Below are 15,346 nucleotides of genomic sequence, written 5' to 3'. Positions count from 1 at the left end.
AATGTGAATTGTGAATTATAGGCCAGAAAAAAAGTCCACTATTAGACCAAACTAACCTATCTCAGTAAAATATTGTAGCCTACACACACAAAGCCCATCTGATTTATTACCTTGCTTATTCATCACCTTTGGAAAATTGACAGCCAATTGAGACGACCCATGGCGCTCGAGTCTGCATTTTGGGATAAGTAGAACAATTACCTTAATTTCCCAGTAGGCAATTGTAATAACATCTTATAATAATTAACGCAAGAGTGGTACACAGCGGTTATTATCCATTTACGTCTGATACCAAGGGAGGCGGGCACACAGTGGCTCTCTATCTCTCTCCCTCTAGCTCTCTCTCTCTCTCTCTCTCTCTCTCTCTGGTTGAATAGACCGACTGTTTCCCTTTCGCAGTTTCGTAAGTGCTTGCAGCCCCGCCGCACATCAGCCTACGCTCAGGCCGTATCGGGGAGTCAGCGGAGGACAGGTTTACACTTGCTCCTCTTGAAGCCAGACCCCGCTACTAAACATCTGCAGCCCTGCGCCTCACTGCAGCGATCGCCCGAACATGGGACTGACTTTGGGGCTGTTTGTGAGCTGTTTGTTGTTTTTTCTCTCCTCCAGTGCCGAGGGGAAGGGCGGCAGGGAGAGAGTTTACTATGTGGGGATCATTGAGGACTCGTGGAATTACGCACCAAGTGGAAAAAACTTGCTTAACGGGGAGGACACCGCAGAAGATGAGTGAGTTGTGAGAAGTTATTTGGAGATTAATGTAGAGATAAAAAATGTATGGAATCATACGTGTTCATCACAAGTACTGTGGGGGAACCCCCTACAGATCATCAGAAATACTGATGTTTGAAGAAAGGTTTTAGGTGTTACCTATGTCCTCTTGTCAGGGTGTGATCGTGTCTAGACCTCCGAGGGCATTATTAGTTGCTTTGCTGGCACTCAAAGTAGATCCACAGGAAAAATGACATTACTTAAGTGTTGAGACTAGGAAATGGCTGTCTTCTTTCACGAGGTTTCCATTGCTATGTAATGTACCTAAATGAAACAGAAACCACTCTCTCATTCAAATGAACAAAATGGGTTGTACGACAGTGTGATTTATTACAAAGATATAATGTTGCTACACTTTAAGAATGAATTCTGCATATTTCCCAATTGTGACCCTTTAAGTTTAAAAATGGACAGTCAAGACCATAAATAATGTTGTTAACCTGACTGAGAATAGTGTTCCTCTGGGTGGTTTGTAACTGATCACTGATAGGGAAGATCTTCTGGACCACAAGCTGAAAAGTTGGACACACACACCAGACAACAAGCTGATCTGCAGTTGAGGAGAAAAAGACTGTTTCATTCAACACAGGAGAAGACAGCCGTTAATATACCCACTCCACATCCCATCATTGATTGCATTTCACTGAACAGACATAATCCTATGTTCTCCATCATCGCGGAAGTCATTGATATCACTTCTATACTGTAACTCAATTAAAACACCATTACTATATACTACATTATTATATCTGTGTGTCTGTCAACATGATACAAATATAAAGAAAACATCATCCACGTATGTGATTAAACTGTAATTAAAAACAAAACAAACAGATTCAGGTGGAAAATGTATGCCATGTGTTCAAAGTCCTAATGTAATATGGACTGTGAGAATAAACTGATGGACTTAGGACTTAGTAAAATCAGACCCTCATATGAAGGCATGGATATAATTAGGATTTTCCACAAGTGGTGGGTTACGATTACACCGCAGTTCATCTTTTCTTGCGGGACAGCTAAATAACTTTGAAGCATAACAACCTTTGCATTCTTGTGCAACACGGGACTTTCTGACTTACTCTAGCCAGCCAGCTTACTCAACACTCAGTGGCCAAAACCAAATATACACAGGCGCAGCATATATTGAACAATATTTTTTTTCTTTTCCAGATATCATTATTATCTATTTGTTCTTCATATTTTATTGATTATTGAATCCATCGGCAGATCATGAAACTGCTATAACTATGCTACAGTTGCAAGGTATTCCAATAACAAAGGTAAATTGACTAGAACACTGATGATCTCATCAATACTGAAATAAGCACAGCTCTATAGTTCATTCATTCATAAGTCCTGTTTAATGGAAATGTATTAGTGAGAGGTAGAGCACATTAGGGCAAGATTGCTCTGACTGGGTGCTCAGTGAGACCCCCTTTGTCAGCAAGGTCATCAGTATAACCTAGTCCAGGTAATGCTTTTTATCCTCCCTGCTACTTTGGTTTTGAGCTGGATAAACAGTAGCAAAAACTGTGTTTACCACAGCTCCAGTAACAGGCTATTAGCCCACAGAAACATGTAATCACAATAATGACAAGTCTTATAGTTGGAGAGCTGCAACCAGATACAATTTGTTCTTGTGGCATTACATCTACAGTTAAAGTTCAATAATCTCAAAGATAAATTGGAGCCTTTTGTGAAATCTCACAGTGCGCTTAAGTGGCATCACGCTTCTTGTCACATTTCCTCCTTTATCTGGCATTTCCTCTATTTTTGTATTTATTACATAATAGGTCATACAAGATACAGACATCTTGACAATAATTAGACAGTTGCACTGTTGTCATTGTGGTGTCAGCATGTTTGCATATAATGTTTCTCTTACTTGCATTTATAAAATTGCTGTTATTTTTGTCCCACTTATATTTTATTTTTTGTGCTTTAATGTTCCTTTAACCTATTTGTCCTTCTTTCTTGCAAAACAATGTATGTAGCATGTCTGGGAGATAGAACTGCATGTCATTGTGCAATCCTGTATTATAAAATATGACACTAACCTGACCTTGACCTTAAAAAATGCCCAACAGAATAAGATTAATAGCTGTACTGTTCTGTTCTCCCTCCCACTCACTCTCCTCCCTCTGTGTAACCACTTGTCTCTCTGTATCTATTATACTTTGTGTTTTCTTTCCACTTCTATCTCAGGTTTGCATCTGTATTCCTGGAAAAAGGTACTCATCGTATTGGCAGTGTTTATAAGAAGGCCATGTTCCGACAGTATACAGACGCCTCCTACAGCCATCTTGCCCCCCGTCCTGCCTGGCTGGGCTTTCTGGGGCCCATACTGCGAGCGGAGGTTGATGACGTTATTGTGGTCCACTTGAAGAACTTTGCCAGCAGGAACTACTCTATGCATCCCCATGGAGTTTTCTATGAGAAGAATGCAGAGGGTATAGTGCTACATACATACACGTGCATATAAAAAAACACAGTACTTGCAAATCAATTAGATGTCGCTCAGACAGAAGGGACACCTGTTTATAGAAAATGATGAGAAATCAGAGAAATGTGCTACGTGTACTGTGTACTGAATGACATATTCCCTTCCCTAATGAAAAGTAGTTTGGCAGTTAATGCATTACAAAAACAACATGATATACTATATTTTTACCCAAAAGCTGTGGGCTTTGTATAATGTCATCAGCCACACTGTCTCTGATAACAAGATACTGGCAGACTGAAAAGAAAAAGGACTGTAGCAAATATGATACTGGCTAAAAGAGTCCAATTAGGCCAGAGAGTGCAAAAGGTGACACAGCACAATTTCAATGTTTGTCGTCAGAAATGTCTCTCCATTCTCAATTTTGCAACTATGTGTTATGCAACAAGGCCCCAAGCCTCTGGAAGTCCCTGTGCCTTATGGGAACTGAAAACGAAACTAACTTTCCCTTATTAAACAGATTGATGTCTTGCTTTATAAACAGATTTACAAGAATATGTCTATGAGTCAGAAAGTGACCAACTCACTTTTTACAAACAGAAGCTTGGGCAGGAGGGGAGAGAGGCATGGGTATAGAGGAGGAAGGACAGAAGAGGAAAGGGAAAGGAAGGGGAAGGGGAGTGGTGTCAACACATCAAGACTGATATATTGAACTCATTCAAACGGGTCAAATGGGTTTAAATTAATAGAGATAAGACCCATCGAGGAAACAGATATTACCTTGATCTGGTGAACCTAACATTTTTGCAGTTATTTAATGCATAATAGTTTCTTCAGCACTCAGTTCAGACAAAATTGTCCTTTTTAAGACCATAGCTTTGTTTTCTACTGGCATAAACACATTAGGCTAAACTGCTCTCTAAACTCAAATTCAAACAAAATGATCTGAACATAAACATCTTGTAATTGTCTACCAGGGGCACTCTATCCAGATGGGACATCAAACATGTTGAAGATGGATGACTGTGTTCCCCCGGGAGGCAGCTACACCTACCGCTGGGAGGTCAGACCGGAATTTGCCCCCACAGATGATGATGCCAACTGCCTGACCTGGGTCTACCACTCTCACTTGGATGCCCCCAAGGATATCGCCACAGGACTCATCGGGGCTCTGCTCACTTGCAAGAAAGGTCTGAAGAAATATGACCGCATGCTATGTAACCTTGTTTATTATTACGTCAGAACAAATGTTCGTATGCGTGCCAAATCAAGTCAAATCAGACACGTTTATATGTCCCTTTATGCTAGCTACAAGCACCAAAGGCTTCTTCACACCCATGTTATTAAAGTAAATTACACCAACAATCCTTAATGACTACAACAACCTCTTCCCGTCCTGCATGTTTCTGTATGTCATATCCCATGAGCACAGGAATCTTGAAGGAGACTAATGAACCAATCCAGGGTCAAACAAAGCCAGAGTCTGTGGTAGAATCTGTCCGAAATGATGTGGACCAGGATGTCTTCCTGATGTTTAATGTAGTGGATGAAAACCTGAGCTGGTACTTGGAGGACAACATTCAGAGCTGCTTTGATCCAGCTGGGGTCATCCAAACAGACCCAGACTTTGAGGAGTCAAACCTGATGCACGGTGAGAGATGAGTGTATTTCTCAGATTGTTTAATACTACAGTGACTACACACACCTTGAATTGGATGACCAGAAGAATATTGTTTATTATCAAATAAAGTTTTACCTGTCCTGCATCTAGTTTCCCCTACATTCTTTAATTTACTGAGTTACGAGTCATTTCAAATGACTAATTCCTTAAACAATGTGTATAAAAGAGGCTTTCATTTGCTCTCTTTGTCCTCCCCTCTAACTTCTGTGTTTTTCTCTGTTTGACAGCTATTAATGGGTACATGTTTGGTAACCTGCCCGGAATAGAGCTATGCCAGAACCGTTTGGTAGCCTGGCATTTGTTTGGCATGGGTAATGAGGTGGACATTCATTCTGCCTTTTTTCACGGGAATACACTGTTGGACCGTGGCCACCGCACCGACGTCCTCAGCCTGTTTCCAGCCACATTTGCTACTGCTGAGATGGTCCCGAAATCAACAGGAAAGTGGTTGCTGTCCTGCCAGGTTAATGACCATCTGCAGGGTAGGGCACCTGACCTTTGACCTCTGTGTCACCTTTGATAACTATGTTCTGGGTTGTGCAGAGAGGGCTGAGAGCAGGAATGCATATTTGTGAGGTACACTTCTGTTATTCTGTCAAAGCAAGATGTTCTCCGAGCTTGCGTTTCTTTCTCTTAACACGCAAGAACTGGTATTATAAAGCTGTCCAAAGTCCAGTGAGCATGAGCCATATTTGCTCAGCATTTTATGAATATGGCTTACACTTGCAAAATACATTTTTTTCGTATCATACCAAGCTTTCCATGGCCCATTCATGCAAATATATTTACTATAGACTGCAAACCACATCTTATGTAGTTTCACATGTCCTCTCAGGCTCTGGAAGTGAATTGTCATGTCATGTTCCAAGTGTTAACTCAACCCTGGAATATTTATTATCTTATAGACTCTTAAATCCGACCCTTTGGACTTGTCAGGTTGATTTTTAGCTGTTGTGATTTTCTAAGGCTCTGAAGACCCATTTTCATCACAAAATTTGACTTTGTACATGTGAATTATGGTCTGTGCAGTGTTTTTGTTTGTGTATATTGATCTATTCCAGCTGGGATGCAGGCCTTTTATGAAGTGAATATATGCGGCAGCAAAGACAGCTCCACAGAGATGGCCGGTATTGTGAGGAATTACTACCTAGCAGCAGAGGAAGTTCTGTGGAACTATGCTCCCTCAGGAAAGGATCTGATTAACAACGTATCCCTTACTGAGGCCGACAGGTGGGCACACACCTTATTAAATTATAAGTGCTATATTGCAGCATCCAATCTAATCAACGGTAACAGCAAGAGTCACTGCAACATAAAAGTTTAGTCATTATTAAGCAATTCAAAAAACTCTACTCAAGTTTTTACCAAACAGACAGTGAATGAACAACTGTAATAAAATCATTACATAGCCTATACGTCAAATGTCTCAAAAATAACCCCTGTGTTTAATAGCAAAGCCTCAACAGTCCAAAAGTCTGATGTATCAGAGACACATTTTACACTTTAAAGTATTACTTTAGTAGTTTTGGAGAAGGAAGTATGGGAGCTAACTAACTCACTATAATCACAAGGGTTGAGCTATCCCTTTAAGGCTTGCCAAACCTTTGAACAAAGTTGTCTGTCAGTGTGTTTGGCCTCTGGACAATGCTGGTTATATATGAGCAGGTCATTCCTGTGGCGAGGCAGTTTTGTGGTATCTAGAGTAAACAGTGTAGATAGTATTGTCTGACTCAATTGTTATTGTGTCTTTGTTTCTTTGTTATTCTTCCCGGACCTGACACAGTGAAACCCCTCTGACTGCCAAGATATCTGTTCTGTTAATTTTTTCTGTAGTGAGGAATTACACGCCGCAGCTTCATCTGCACCACATATTTATTCCAATCCAAGTCACTGGAGTTGCTCTGCTCCCCTTACTTACAGTATCTTGTACTTCATATCATTCTTCCCACACCCCTCATCCATTCCTCTCATAGGGCATCAGAGATATTTTTTGGCCAAGATGGTGGAAGGATTGGAGGTCAGTACAAGAAAGTGATATACAAAGAGTACACAGACAATACGTTCACCACCACGAAACCAACAACACCTGAGTCTCAACACTTAGGACTCTTAGGTAAGGTCTGGTTTGCCAGAAATTTTTCTTTTCTTTTGTATTGTATTTACTGGCACACTGGTGCCTTGTCTTTCACCTAGGTTCTTTCAACACCTCTTGTCTGGTTACAATGTTCTTCTGCATTTGTCCAGGTCCAGTCCTGAGGGCAGAGGAAGGAGATACTCTCAGAGTGACATTCATGAATAAAGCTAACAGAAACTACAGCATCCACCCTCATGGCCTGCACTATGACAAACACTATCAGGGAAGCAGATATGAGGACGGTGAGGAAGTAGCAGGTTGCACAGCCAGAACTTCAGTGGCTATGCTATCTTTGAATTGTTAGATGTACCCATACGTTTGGTGATAATAAGAGGGGAGAATTCATCAAACTCTATTGTATAGGAGCACCCTTATCGCTCACCTGTTAGAGCGTGCGCCCTGTGTACCAAGACTGAGTCCTTACCGCAGCTGCTCAGGTTTATTCCAACCTGAGACCCTTTGCTCCATGTCGTCCCACCTCTCTTTCTCTCCACTTTAGTGTCACTCTTCAGCTGTCACTGCCAATTAAAGGCAATAAACCCCCCCAAAAATAAGCTTTGAAAACAGAAGCTGTAGCTGATGGTTAACAAGTTAGATTCTATGTATATTCCTTCAACACTAATTGAGGGCAGCTAATGAAGATTTTCTTTTCTGTAAGAATTTGTTGTGGTTTAATTTCTCCGTCTCAATGCATCTCAAATGATGTCTATCTGACGTAAACTGTTAGCTATCTGACTATAGTGAGAGACCACAAACTCCCACTAAAGGTACCCAGAATGGTGACACAAACTCACAGAAAGCAAAGAGAATTGACCGTTTCACTCCACATGCAAGATTTATTTGCATCAACACAGGATACAAGCAAACCGAGTTTTCTCGAGAATCAACTAACTAGAACAAAGAAAATCACTCTATTATATGTGCCAAGGGTGTCTATTGGTGATGTCTGATGTCTGATAAGCAGTAGTCATAACACATCTGATGCCCTACTCTCTAGGAGACAGCCTTGGTCTTTGGAATGTGCTTAGCTCACGGCACACTGAATAACACTCTCCTAACTAGGGTGAGACAACCATAGTGTGAATACATGAAGATTAACATACATGAACATAAAATATTATACTGTAAGCCTGTAAAATTAAACATGAAATAACACAACATAATATAGTTTGCTTCATGTTCGTAGAACCTTATCCCTGAATGCCTTTTCCCACTACAAATTCATGCTGAAAGGTTTAGCATACAGCAATGAATCACATATTTCATGAACTTCATTAGAATATAATGTCTGTGTCTGAATTTAGAAAACCTTAAATTAAAAAATAACAGTTTTCAGGATCCTAGACAAGCATAGACTTTGACTACAAAAGCCTGTGTATGAACACCAATTGTGTTAAACATGTTTAAAACTTAAAACACTGGCAGAATGATACAGCTGCTGTTGTTATTAGGTAATTAAACTACATGCTTCATATCAGTAGCACAAGTCAAGCAACACAATTTCATCTATTTTCAAAGCAGCACTGCTACTCAAAAGTTCCACATACAAGTTTAATTATTTCTTGATTTGTCACCTGACAACGTTTATCACGTTCAAAGAAGCAACGCTGTAGAAAAACTGAAAAAGACAACAATGCTGAAACAAAACAAAGTGATAAGAGAATACCTTGAGCCCTTTGACCCTTAGCCCCTTAGCAGATCTGATTTGTTTACTTATTTGTGTGCAATAATGTAGGTGTTGACAAGCCAGGCTCCCACGTTGGTCCGGGGACGAACTTCACCTATGTCTGGCGGGTGCTGGAAGGTCCATCTTCATCTGATACTCCATGTATCCCCTACCTGTACTACTCTGCCACTGATCCTGCCATGGACACCAACTCTGGATTAGTGGGACCTCTGCTTGTGTGCAAGAAAGGAGCACTGGGGGTGAACAAAACCCAGGTGCTGCTTTATTATCTATTCACACGCACACTGTCACACAAAAGAATGCAGGAAATTCTCACATTTAAAAAGCTTTAACCACTAAATGTTTGTTAAACAGCTTTATTAAATGATTGTCTTTAATACATTTTGTTACAGTCGTTTAATCAATTAATTGTCATTGAAACTTGAATGAGCCTTGGTGGGAAATTGGGCCATTGCAGATAAGATAGCTAAGATGAAAACAAAATGCACTGGGCTTAAAAAAGCAGTCAAATGTCAATACATTTGTATGTTCAAATGTGCATGTAAGAGTCTAAGACAATGTAATACATTTCTTTGTTTTTATGCTGTTAACTGCAATGTACTAAACTACACTGTAGTCATTACTGTGTGTGCTTTGTTTAACAGAAAGGTATTGATAAGGAGTTTTTCCTTCTGTTTTCTGTCATGGATGAAAACATGAGCTGGTATTTGGATGAAAATATCGAGACATTTGGCCTCAAAGACATAGATCGAGATGACGATGACTTCAAGGAGACCAACATGATGCATGGTAATCAGTGTGTTTGGCAAGGAGTGTGCAGTTTTACGTTTTATCTGTAATTAATTAAAAAAGATTTTTTTGGATTGTAGCTCACACACCGTATTTTGAGCACAATTTTTAGCATTTCTTTGGTATCTTTGGTTTTCTTTTGTTTTCTTACTTGTCTTGTGTTTTCCTGTTCAAATCTCCTCTTGTATTTTAGCTGTGAATGGATTAATGTATGGGAACCTTCACGGACTGGAGATGTGTGCCGGGGACAAAGTTATGTGGTACACCTTTGGGCTAGGTACAGAAGTGGACATCCATGGTGTTTATTTTGAGGGGAACACCTTCAAAAAGCAGAGCACGACACGAGACACTATCAACCTGTTCCCTCACACCACGGCTTCTGTTGCCATGCAGCCCGGCACTCCTGGTTAGTCACAATGCACACACACACTGTACTAACACTCAAAAACGTCCTTCCTTCCATCCCTTCCTCCCACACACATTGTGAAGAGTTCATTCATACTGCAGATTTGTTCTTTGTTCTTCCTAACATTTGTTCAATTAAAAAGAAGTCCAAAGATCAACAAAGGAAAACGGGTCAGCCAGACTGAATGTTAAAGTAATTTTTAAAGATCCCCCCAACAAACATGTTACCGTGCACATACATCATTCTGCATACTGAAGCTCAAACATCCGAGAGAAGTGACAATAAGCAGAACACATTTTTGAGTGGCGGGGGGCTTAAAAATTGCTCAGATAGCACAAAACACAAGAGAGGCTTCACCAAACATGCAGAGTCAGCACATCAGTACATTCATTTGGTGGTAGATGCTTTTTCAGAACGTGCATTCAAAGTCAAAGGTAATGAGAGCCAGACGCAGGAAGTACAAACCTCCCAGGCAAACCACTAAACTGTGTACAGAGAGCTACAGCACAAATCGAGGGTTTGTTTTTTTCAATTACTGTGTGTTTCAGCTGCAAATGTCTGAACCTGGGGTGAAGCCAAAAACACGTCCTTGCATGTGTCCAAATTCTTGACCTCTTTTTATTCTCTTCACAGGACTGTATGAGGTGAGCTGCAGAGTAACAGACCACTACTCAGCGGGCATGAGGCAGCAGTACAGAGTGAACCTCTGCCAACATCACAAAATGAAGCACACACACACTGAGCCAACCAAGATTGTGCAGTATTTTATTAGTGCTGAAGAAATAGAGTGGGACTACTCACCGGAGAGAGACTGGGAGTTGGAGAAACACCACCCTATATCAGAGGAAAGGTGTGTGCGTAAAGTAATTGCAGTATGATGTATTTCAGCGTCACCTGGAGCTTGTGATTAGTGGCGTAACTTATTACTGTTTGTTAATGGAAGTAAATTGGTACATGTCTCCCAGACCAGGCAATATGTTTGTGGAGAAAGGGGAAAACAGAATTGGCTCACGCTATAAGAAGGTGGTGTATAGAGAATACACAGATGACACCTTCAAAGTTCAGAAGAAAAGGCAGCCAAATGAACAGCACTTGGGAATTATTGGTAAGCTCAGCTGTTCTTTCTGCCGTTTTTACCAAGAAAAGACTGAAGGAGACGCTGAGTTTCTTTTCCCCTGTAGGTCCACTAATCAAAGCAGAGGTAGGAGAGCAGATCGTGATCACATTCAAGAACAAAGCTACTGCCCAGCCATACTCGATTACTGCACATGGAGTTAAGGCAAGCGGTGCACACATTCCTGTCCAACCTGGTAAGACTCAAATGTATTTATTTGAATAAATAAAATGCATGCCGTTGCTGGTGTATTCTAACAAAAGGATCAAGCTACAAACCACTGAAGCGGTGGGATTGATATTTGTTTGCTTTAAATTCTCTTGCCTTCAGGCCGCATAATCGAGTTGACGTGGGATGTTCCTGAAAGCTCTGGTCCAGGGGTCTCAGATCCTAACTGCATCACTTACGCCTACTACTCCAGTGTTCATTTCATTAAGGTACATATGCCCTGTATACAGTAACAGTCACATGGAAGCGCATGATTCATAGTGTTGACATTGTGACAGAGCAGGTTCATTTGTTTATGTTCAGGATCTGTACAGTGGTCTCCTGGGGCCTCTGGTGATATGCAGGCCCGGTACTCTGGGGCCTCTGCAGCCTGGTGAGGGGCCTCACAGACAGAGGAGGGATGTGGAGAATGAGTTTGCTCTGCTCTTTATGGTGCATGATGAAAACCACTCTTGGTACTTGAACGACAACATCAGAAAATACCTTGGTGTAGACCCTGAAAACTTCAAGCCAGACGAAGACTTTGAGGAGAGTAACAAGATGCACGGTAAGAGATCAGAAGAGAGGCACGCAGAGAAAAACTGTCCAGATTTTTGGATCCTTGTGAGAAAACTGATCTCATCCCAGCAGGAAAAGTTTCGGGGTGGATTTACAAAATGTGAACAAACTATAACTAAAAATATGGTGTAGAATTTCCAATTAAACTTTATTGATACTTATACTTTAATTTTATTGTCCACAAGGGGGAGTTTATCTTGCAGCCAGGTAGAGCGCACACAGACTCAGACATAAAGATATATAAAACATAATAAAATACAGAAAATATGTAAAACAATTTGGTGAGCGCACATAAAACAATGTGCATCTGCGTAATATTAAACCTATCATCTAAATATGGAAAACAAGGCTCAGAACACAAAATCCTACAAAACTTCATTACTCGATTTGCATCTTTTATGTTGCCTTAAGAGGAAGTCTAAAATGCGATTTTCCTGTTACACTTATGTATGAATGTGTCTATTGAAGGGATCAATGGTAAGCTGTACGGTAACCTCCATGGACTGGTGATGACGCAGGGCCAGAAAGTTGACTGGTATCTACTGGGAATGGGCAATGAAGTGGACATGCACACTGTTCACTTCCACGCTGAGACTTTTACCTACAAGGTAACCTTCACCACCGCAACTCAAGTGGATTTTATGTGTTATTTTTATTCATTAAATCATTTATTTTATCATTAAAACAATACCAGGCAAATTTTTTATATACAAAGAATACAGGTCAATACAGAAAATTCCACATCCTTCCATATTCACACAATGTAGAGCTGATAAATTCTAAGTTTGGGCGTTATAAACCTCTCCATTCTCACATAGGAAGTTTCTTCCCGCAATGCTTATTTCCTTTTCTTGGTTCCCCTTTTTTGTACTGTATGTGTTGTGTGTGTGTGTGTGTGTGTGTTTGTGTGTGTCAGACCGACCGCGTGCACCGTGCAGACGTCTTTGACCTCTTCCCCGGGACTTTCCAGACAGTGGAAATGGTGGCAGGGAACCCAGGGACTTGGCTGCTCCACTGTCATGTGACTGACCATATCCATGCTGGCATGGAGACCACTTTCACCATCAAAGAGGTGTCAAAAGGTGTGTATGCGTGCATTTGCGTTTACATATTCAGTACGTTCATGGGTATGAACATCCACAGAAGAGAATTTGTCTAACATCTCACTTTTATCGTTTTTCAGTTTCAGAAAACTCCTCAAATGGTAAGAACTGTTGTATATTACAGTATTTCAGTACTGTGTAGATATTTTAAATAATTTTGAAACAATGCATAATTACATAGAGCTGTACACACAGTGGCTTTAATTATTGATATTATAGTATAGTGATTAAACTAGACTACTTATAATAGACTTTATCATCCTGTTTTACACTATATGCAAGTTTCATTCAATTTCTTAAAATCATTTATATTTAACATCTGCATTAGCAGACTGAAATTTAACATCATCAATAGACTCTGAAACTTGCTCATATTATGTAGGTCATCACGTCTGCATTGGTGTTGGTCAGTGTTACATAGTTGTTGTGTCTTAATTCAGTTTAAGCTCAGCTCAGGCAATCAAAAATTATTATAGACTTGTATATGTGATGTACAACTTTCAAAAGTGTGCTAATATGTTTTCATATTATATGGAAATGAAAAGAAACCAATGGATTTCTGGAACTGTAGACAAAATACAGTTAATGTAAATTTATCATACACCGCAGCATAGTTTGTGAAAGTCTTAGCTGTGACGTAAAACACGAGTGATCTGTAGTAAAAATGCTAAAACATGCATAAACACATGACTAGTCCTTTAAGACTATTAATAGTTTAATTTGGTCTGGTCACTGTCATAGCATACCATACATTTCTCTTGTCTAGTTCAACACAGGTCGAATTTGGACAGCAGGTATTTGACTGTCTGTGCTGTTATGTAATGGATGTGGAATGTTTTGTTAAATGTTATCTGTCTTTGCTGAGTTAGTATTGGGTATAGGTTAAGACATGTATCATTTGGGTCAGGCATTCCTTCAGAGCTGTGTCACTTGAAATATGTAGTGCAACAGATAAACTCTTCCCTAATTAGACAAACAACCATTTCTTTGTGGGAACTTTTTAAATTATGTCCTTCAAGGCCAGTAAAGGTGAGGATCTGAGACTTTTTGGTTATCTTAAATGCTCCATGAGTGTCAGGGAAACTACTTTGAAAAAGCTTTGCAAGCTACCAATTATTTCACACTGTACTTCAGCAAAACTAAGTTAAATCTAGTTTAATAAACTAAAGCTTTAAAGGTTTATATATTCAGTACATTCATGGGTATAAACATCCACAGAAGAGAATTTGTCTAACATCTCACTTTTATCGTTTTTTGTTTTTTGTTTTTTTTTTCAGAAAACTCCTCAAATGGTAAGATCTGTTTCGTTTTTTTACCAAATAATGCACAAATTATTGGAACACTTCACAGTACATGACCTGGGTCAAAAAGTATTACGGTATTTCAGTACTGTGTAGATATTTTAAATAATTTTACTAGTTTAACTACTAGTTTAATTACATGTAGTTCAGTCCTCCCCAACACTGTACACCACTAAATAAGTGAATTCAAAGATGGCAAAGACACACAGAATAGGCTTTGACTCAGGTTGTGTATTTAAGGGCTAACAGATTTATAAGTATAACTCTAAATGTAAGAAGTAATGGTTGTTAATGTGTCATCTTTCACTCATCCTGTCCTCTTGTCTCTGACTTTCTTTTCCACTCTCTTACCTAGTCGTCTTTTCAGCTGCAGCACCAGGAACTGAAGGCTCCATAAAGACACTGCTGCTCTCTCTAGCACTTGGTCTCATGGCTTTAGGTGGACTGCTTTAATGAAGGGATTCCGACACTGGGCTATATGTGTGTTACCACAGCAGTGGCCATTAATGCACATAAACATTAGGACAAAATCACTATTCCATATGTATATTTTCTGGAAATATGTAAATATCAAGCAGGTAAAATATAGGAACGACTGTACAATGATGTGTAAAGTTCAGGACTGCTTTATTTCTTATTTCTTATGACTGAAAGTAGCATCTTATATCGGTGGATTACTTTTTGCCGTTTTTCTGGCATTTTGCACTGTGTCTGCTGTTTTTGCAAAGTACTGCTTTACCAAATGTTTGACTCCAGTTATGAATGTACAATAAAGAGATTTATTCAACTGTGGTGTTACATTCCTGCATCAGTGGTTATGTTCAACATTGTGTCATTGTGCCACAAGGGGGCGTTTCTCTCATACAACTGGATCCTTCTGTGGTATTCTATAGATCAAGTAAGGTTGCTGATCAGATCAATAAATGCTTATGATAAGGGGTAGGAAATAAAACACTGCACTGGTGATTAATTGTACTTGATGTGTGTGTGTGTGTGTGTGTGTGTGTGTGTGTGTGTGTGTGTGTGTGTGTGTGTGTGTGTGTGTGTGTTTGTGTGTGTGTGTGTGTGTGTTTCGGTACGAGTTTGTAAATAACTTGTGGCATCCACAACAGTATGAGATCCATTGAGCAGTTAATG

The 15,346-nt window shown here is 39.9% G+C and overlaps 1 protein-coding gene across 2 annotated transcripts; it reads left to right on the top strand.

Annotated features, from left to right (window-relative positions):
- Window positions 1-391: 391 nt before the first annotated feature.
- Window positions 392-14,996, top strand: hephl1b (hephaestin-like 1b). 2 transcript variants are annotated; one of them, XM_051401392.1, is made up of 21 exons: window positions 392-726; window positions 2,974-3,218; window positions 4,186-4,398; window positions 4,641-4,859; window positions 5,117-5,371; window positions 5,951-6,119; window positions 6,863-7,002; window positions 7,134-7,265; window positions 8,759-8,964; window positions 9,355-9,499; window positions 9,693-9,905; window positions 10,539-10,755; window positions 10,871-11,010; window positions 11,087-11,215; window positions 11,350-11,456; window positions 11,551-11,794; window positions 12,274-12,413; window positions 12,722-12,887; window positions 12,989-13,009; window positions 14,186-14,200; window positions 14,565-14,996. In XM_051401392.1, the coding sequence occupies exons 1-21, from the start codon at window positions 554-556 to the stop codon at window positions 14,660-14,662; spliced, it is 3,387 nt and encodes a 1,128-aa protein (XP_051257352.1). In that variant the 5' UTR covers window positions 392-553; the 3' UTR covers window positions 14,663-14,996. The 2 variants fall into 2 exon arrangements, with proteins under 2 accessions (XP_051257352.1, XP_051257353.1); XM_051401393.1 differs by lacking the exon at window positions 14,186-14,200.
- Window positions 14,997-15,346: the final 350 nt, after the last annotated feature.

Source organism: Dicentrarchus labrax, unplaced genomic scaffold, assembly GCF_905237075.1.
Source record: "Dicentrarchus labrax unplaced genomic scaffold, dlabrax2021, whole genome shotgun sequence".
Taxonomy (NCBI): Eukaryota; Metazoa; Chordata; class Actinopteri; family Moronidae; genus Dicentrarchus; species Dicentrarchus labrax.
Note: the sequence above shows the minus strand (reverse complement) of the source record. Positions and strands in the feature narration are given on the sequence as shown.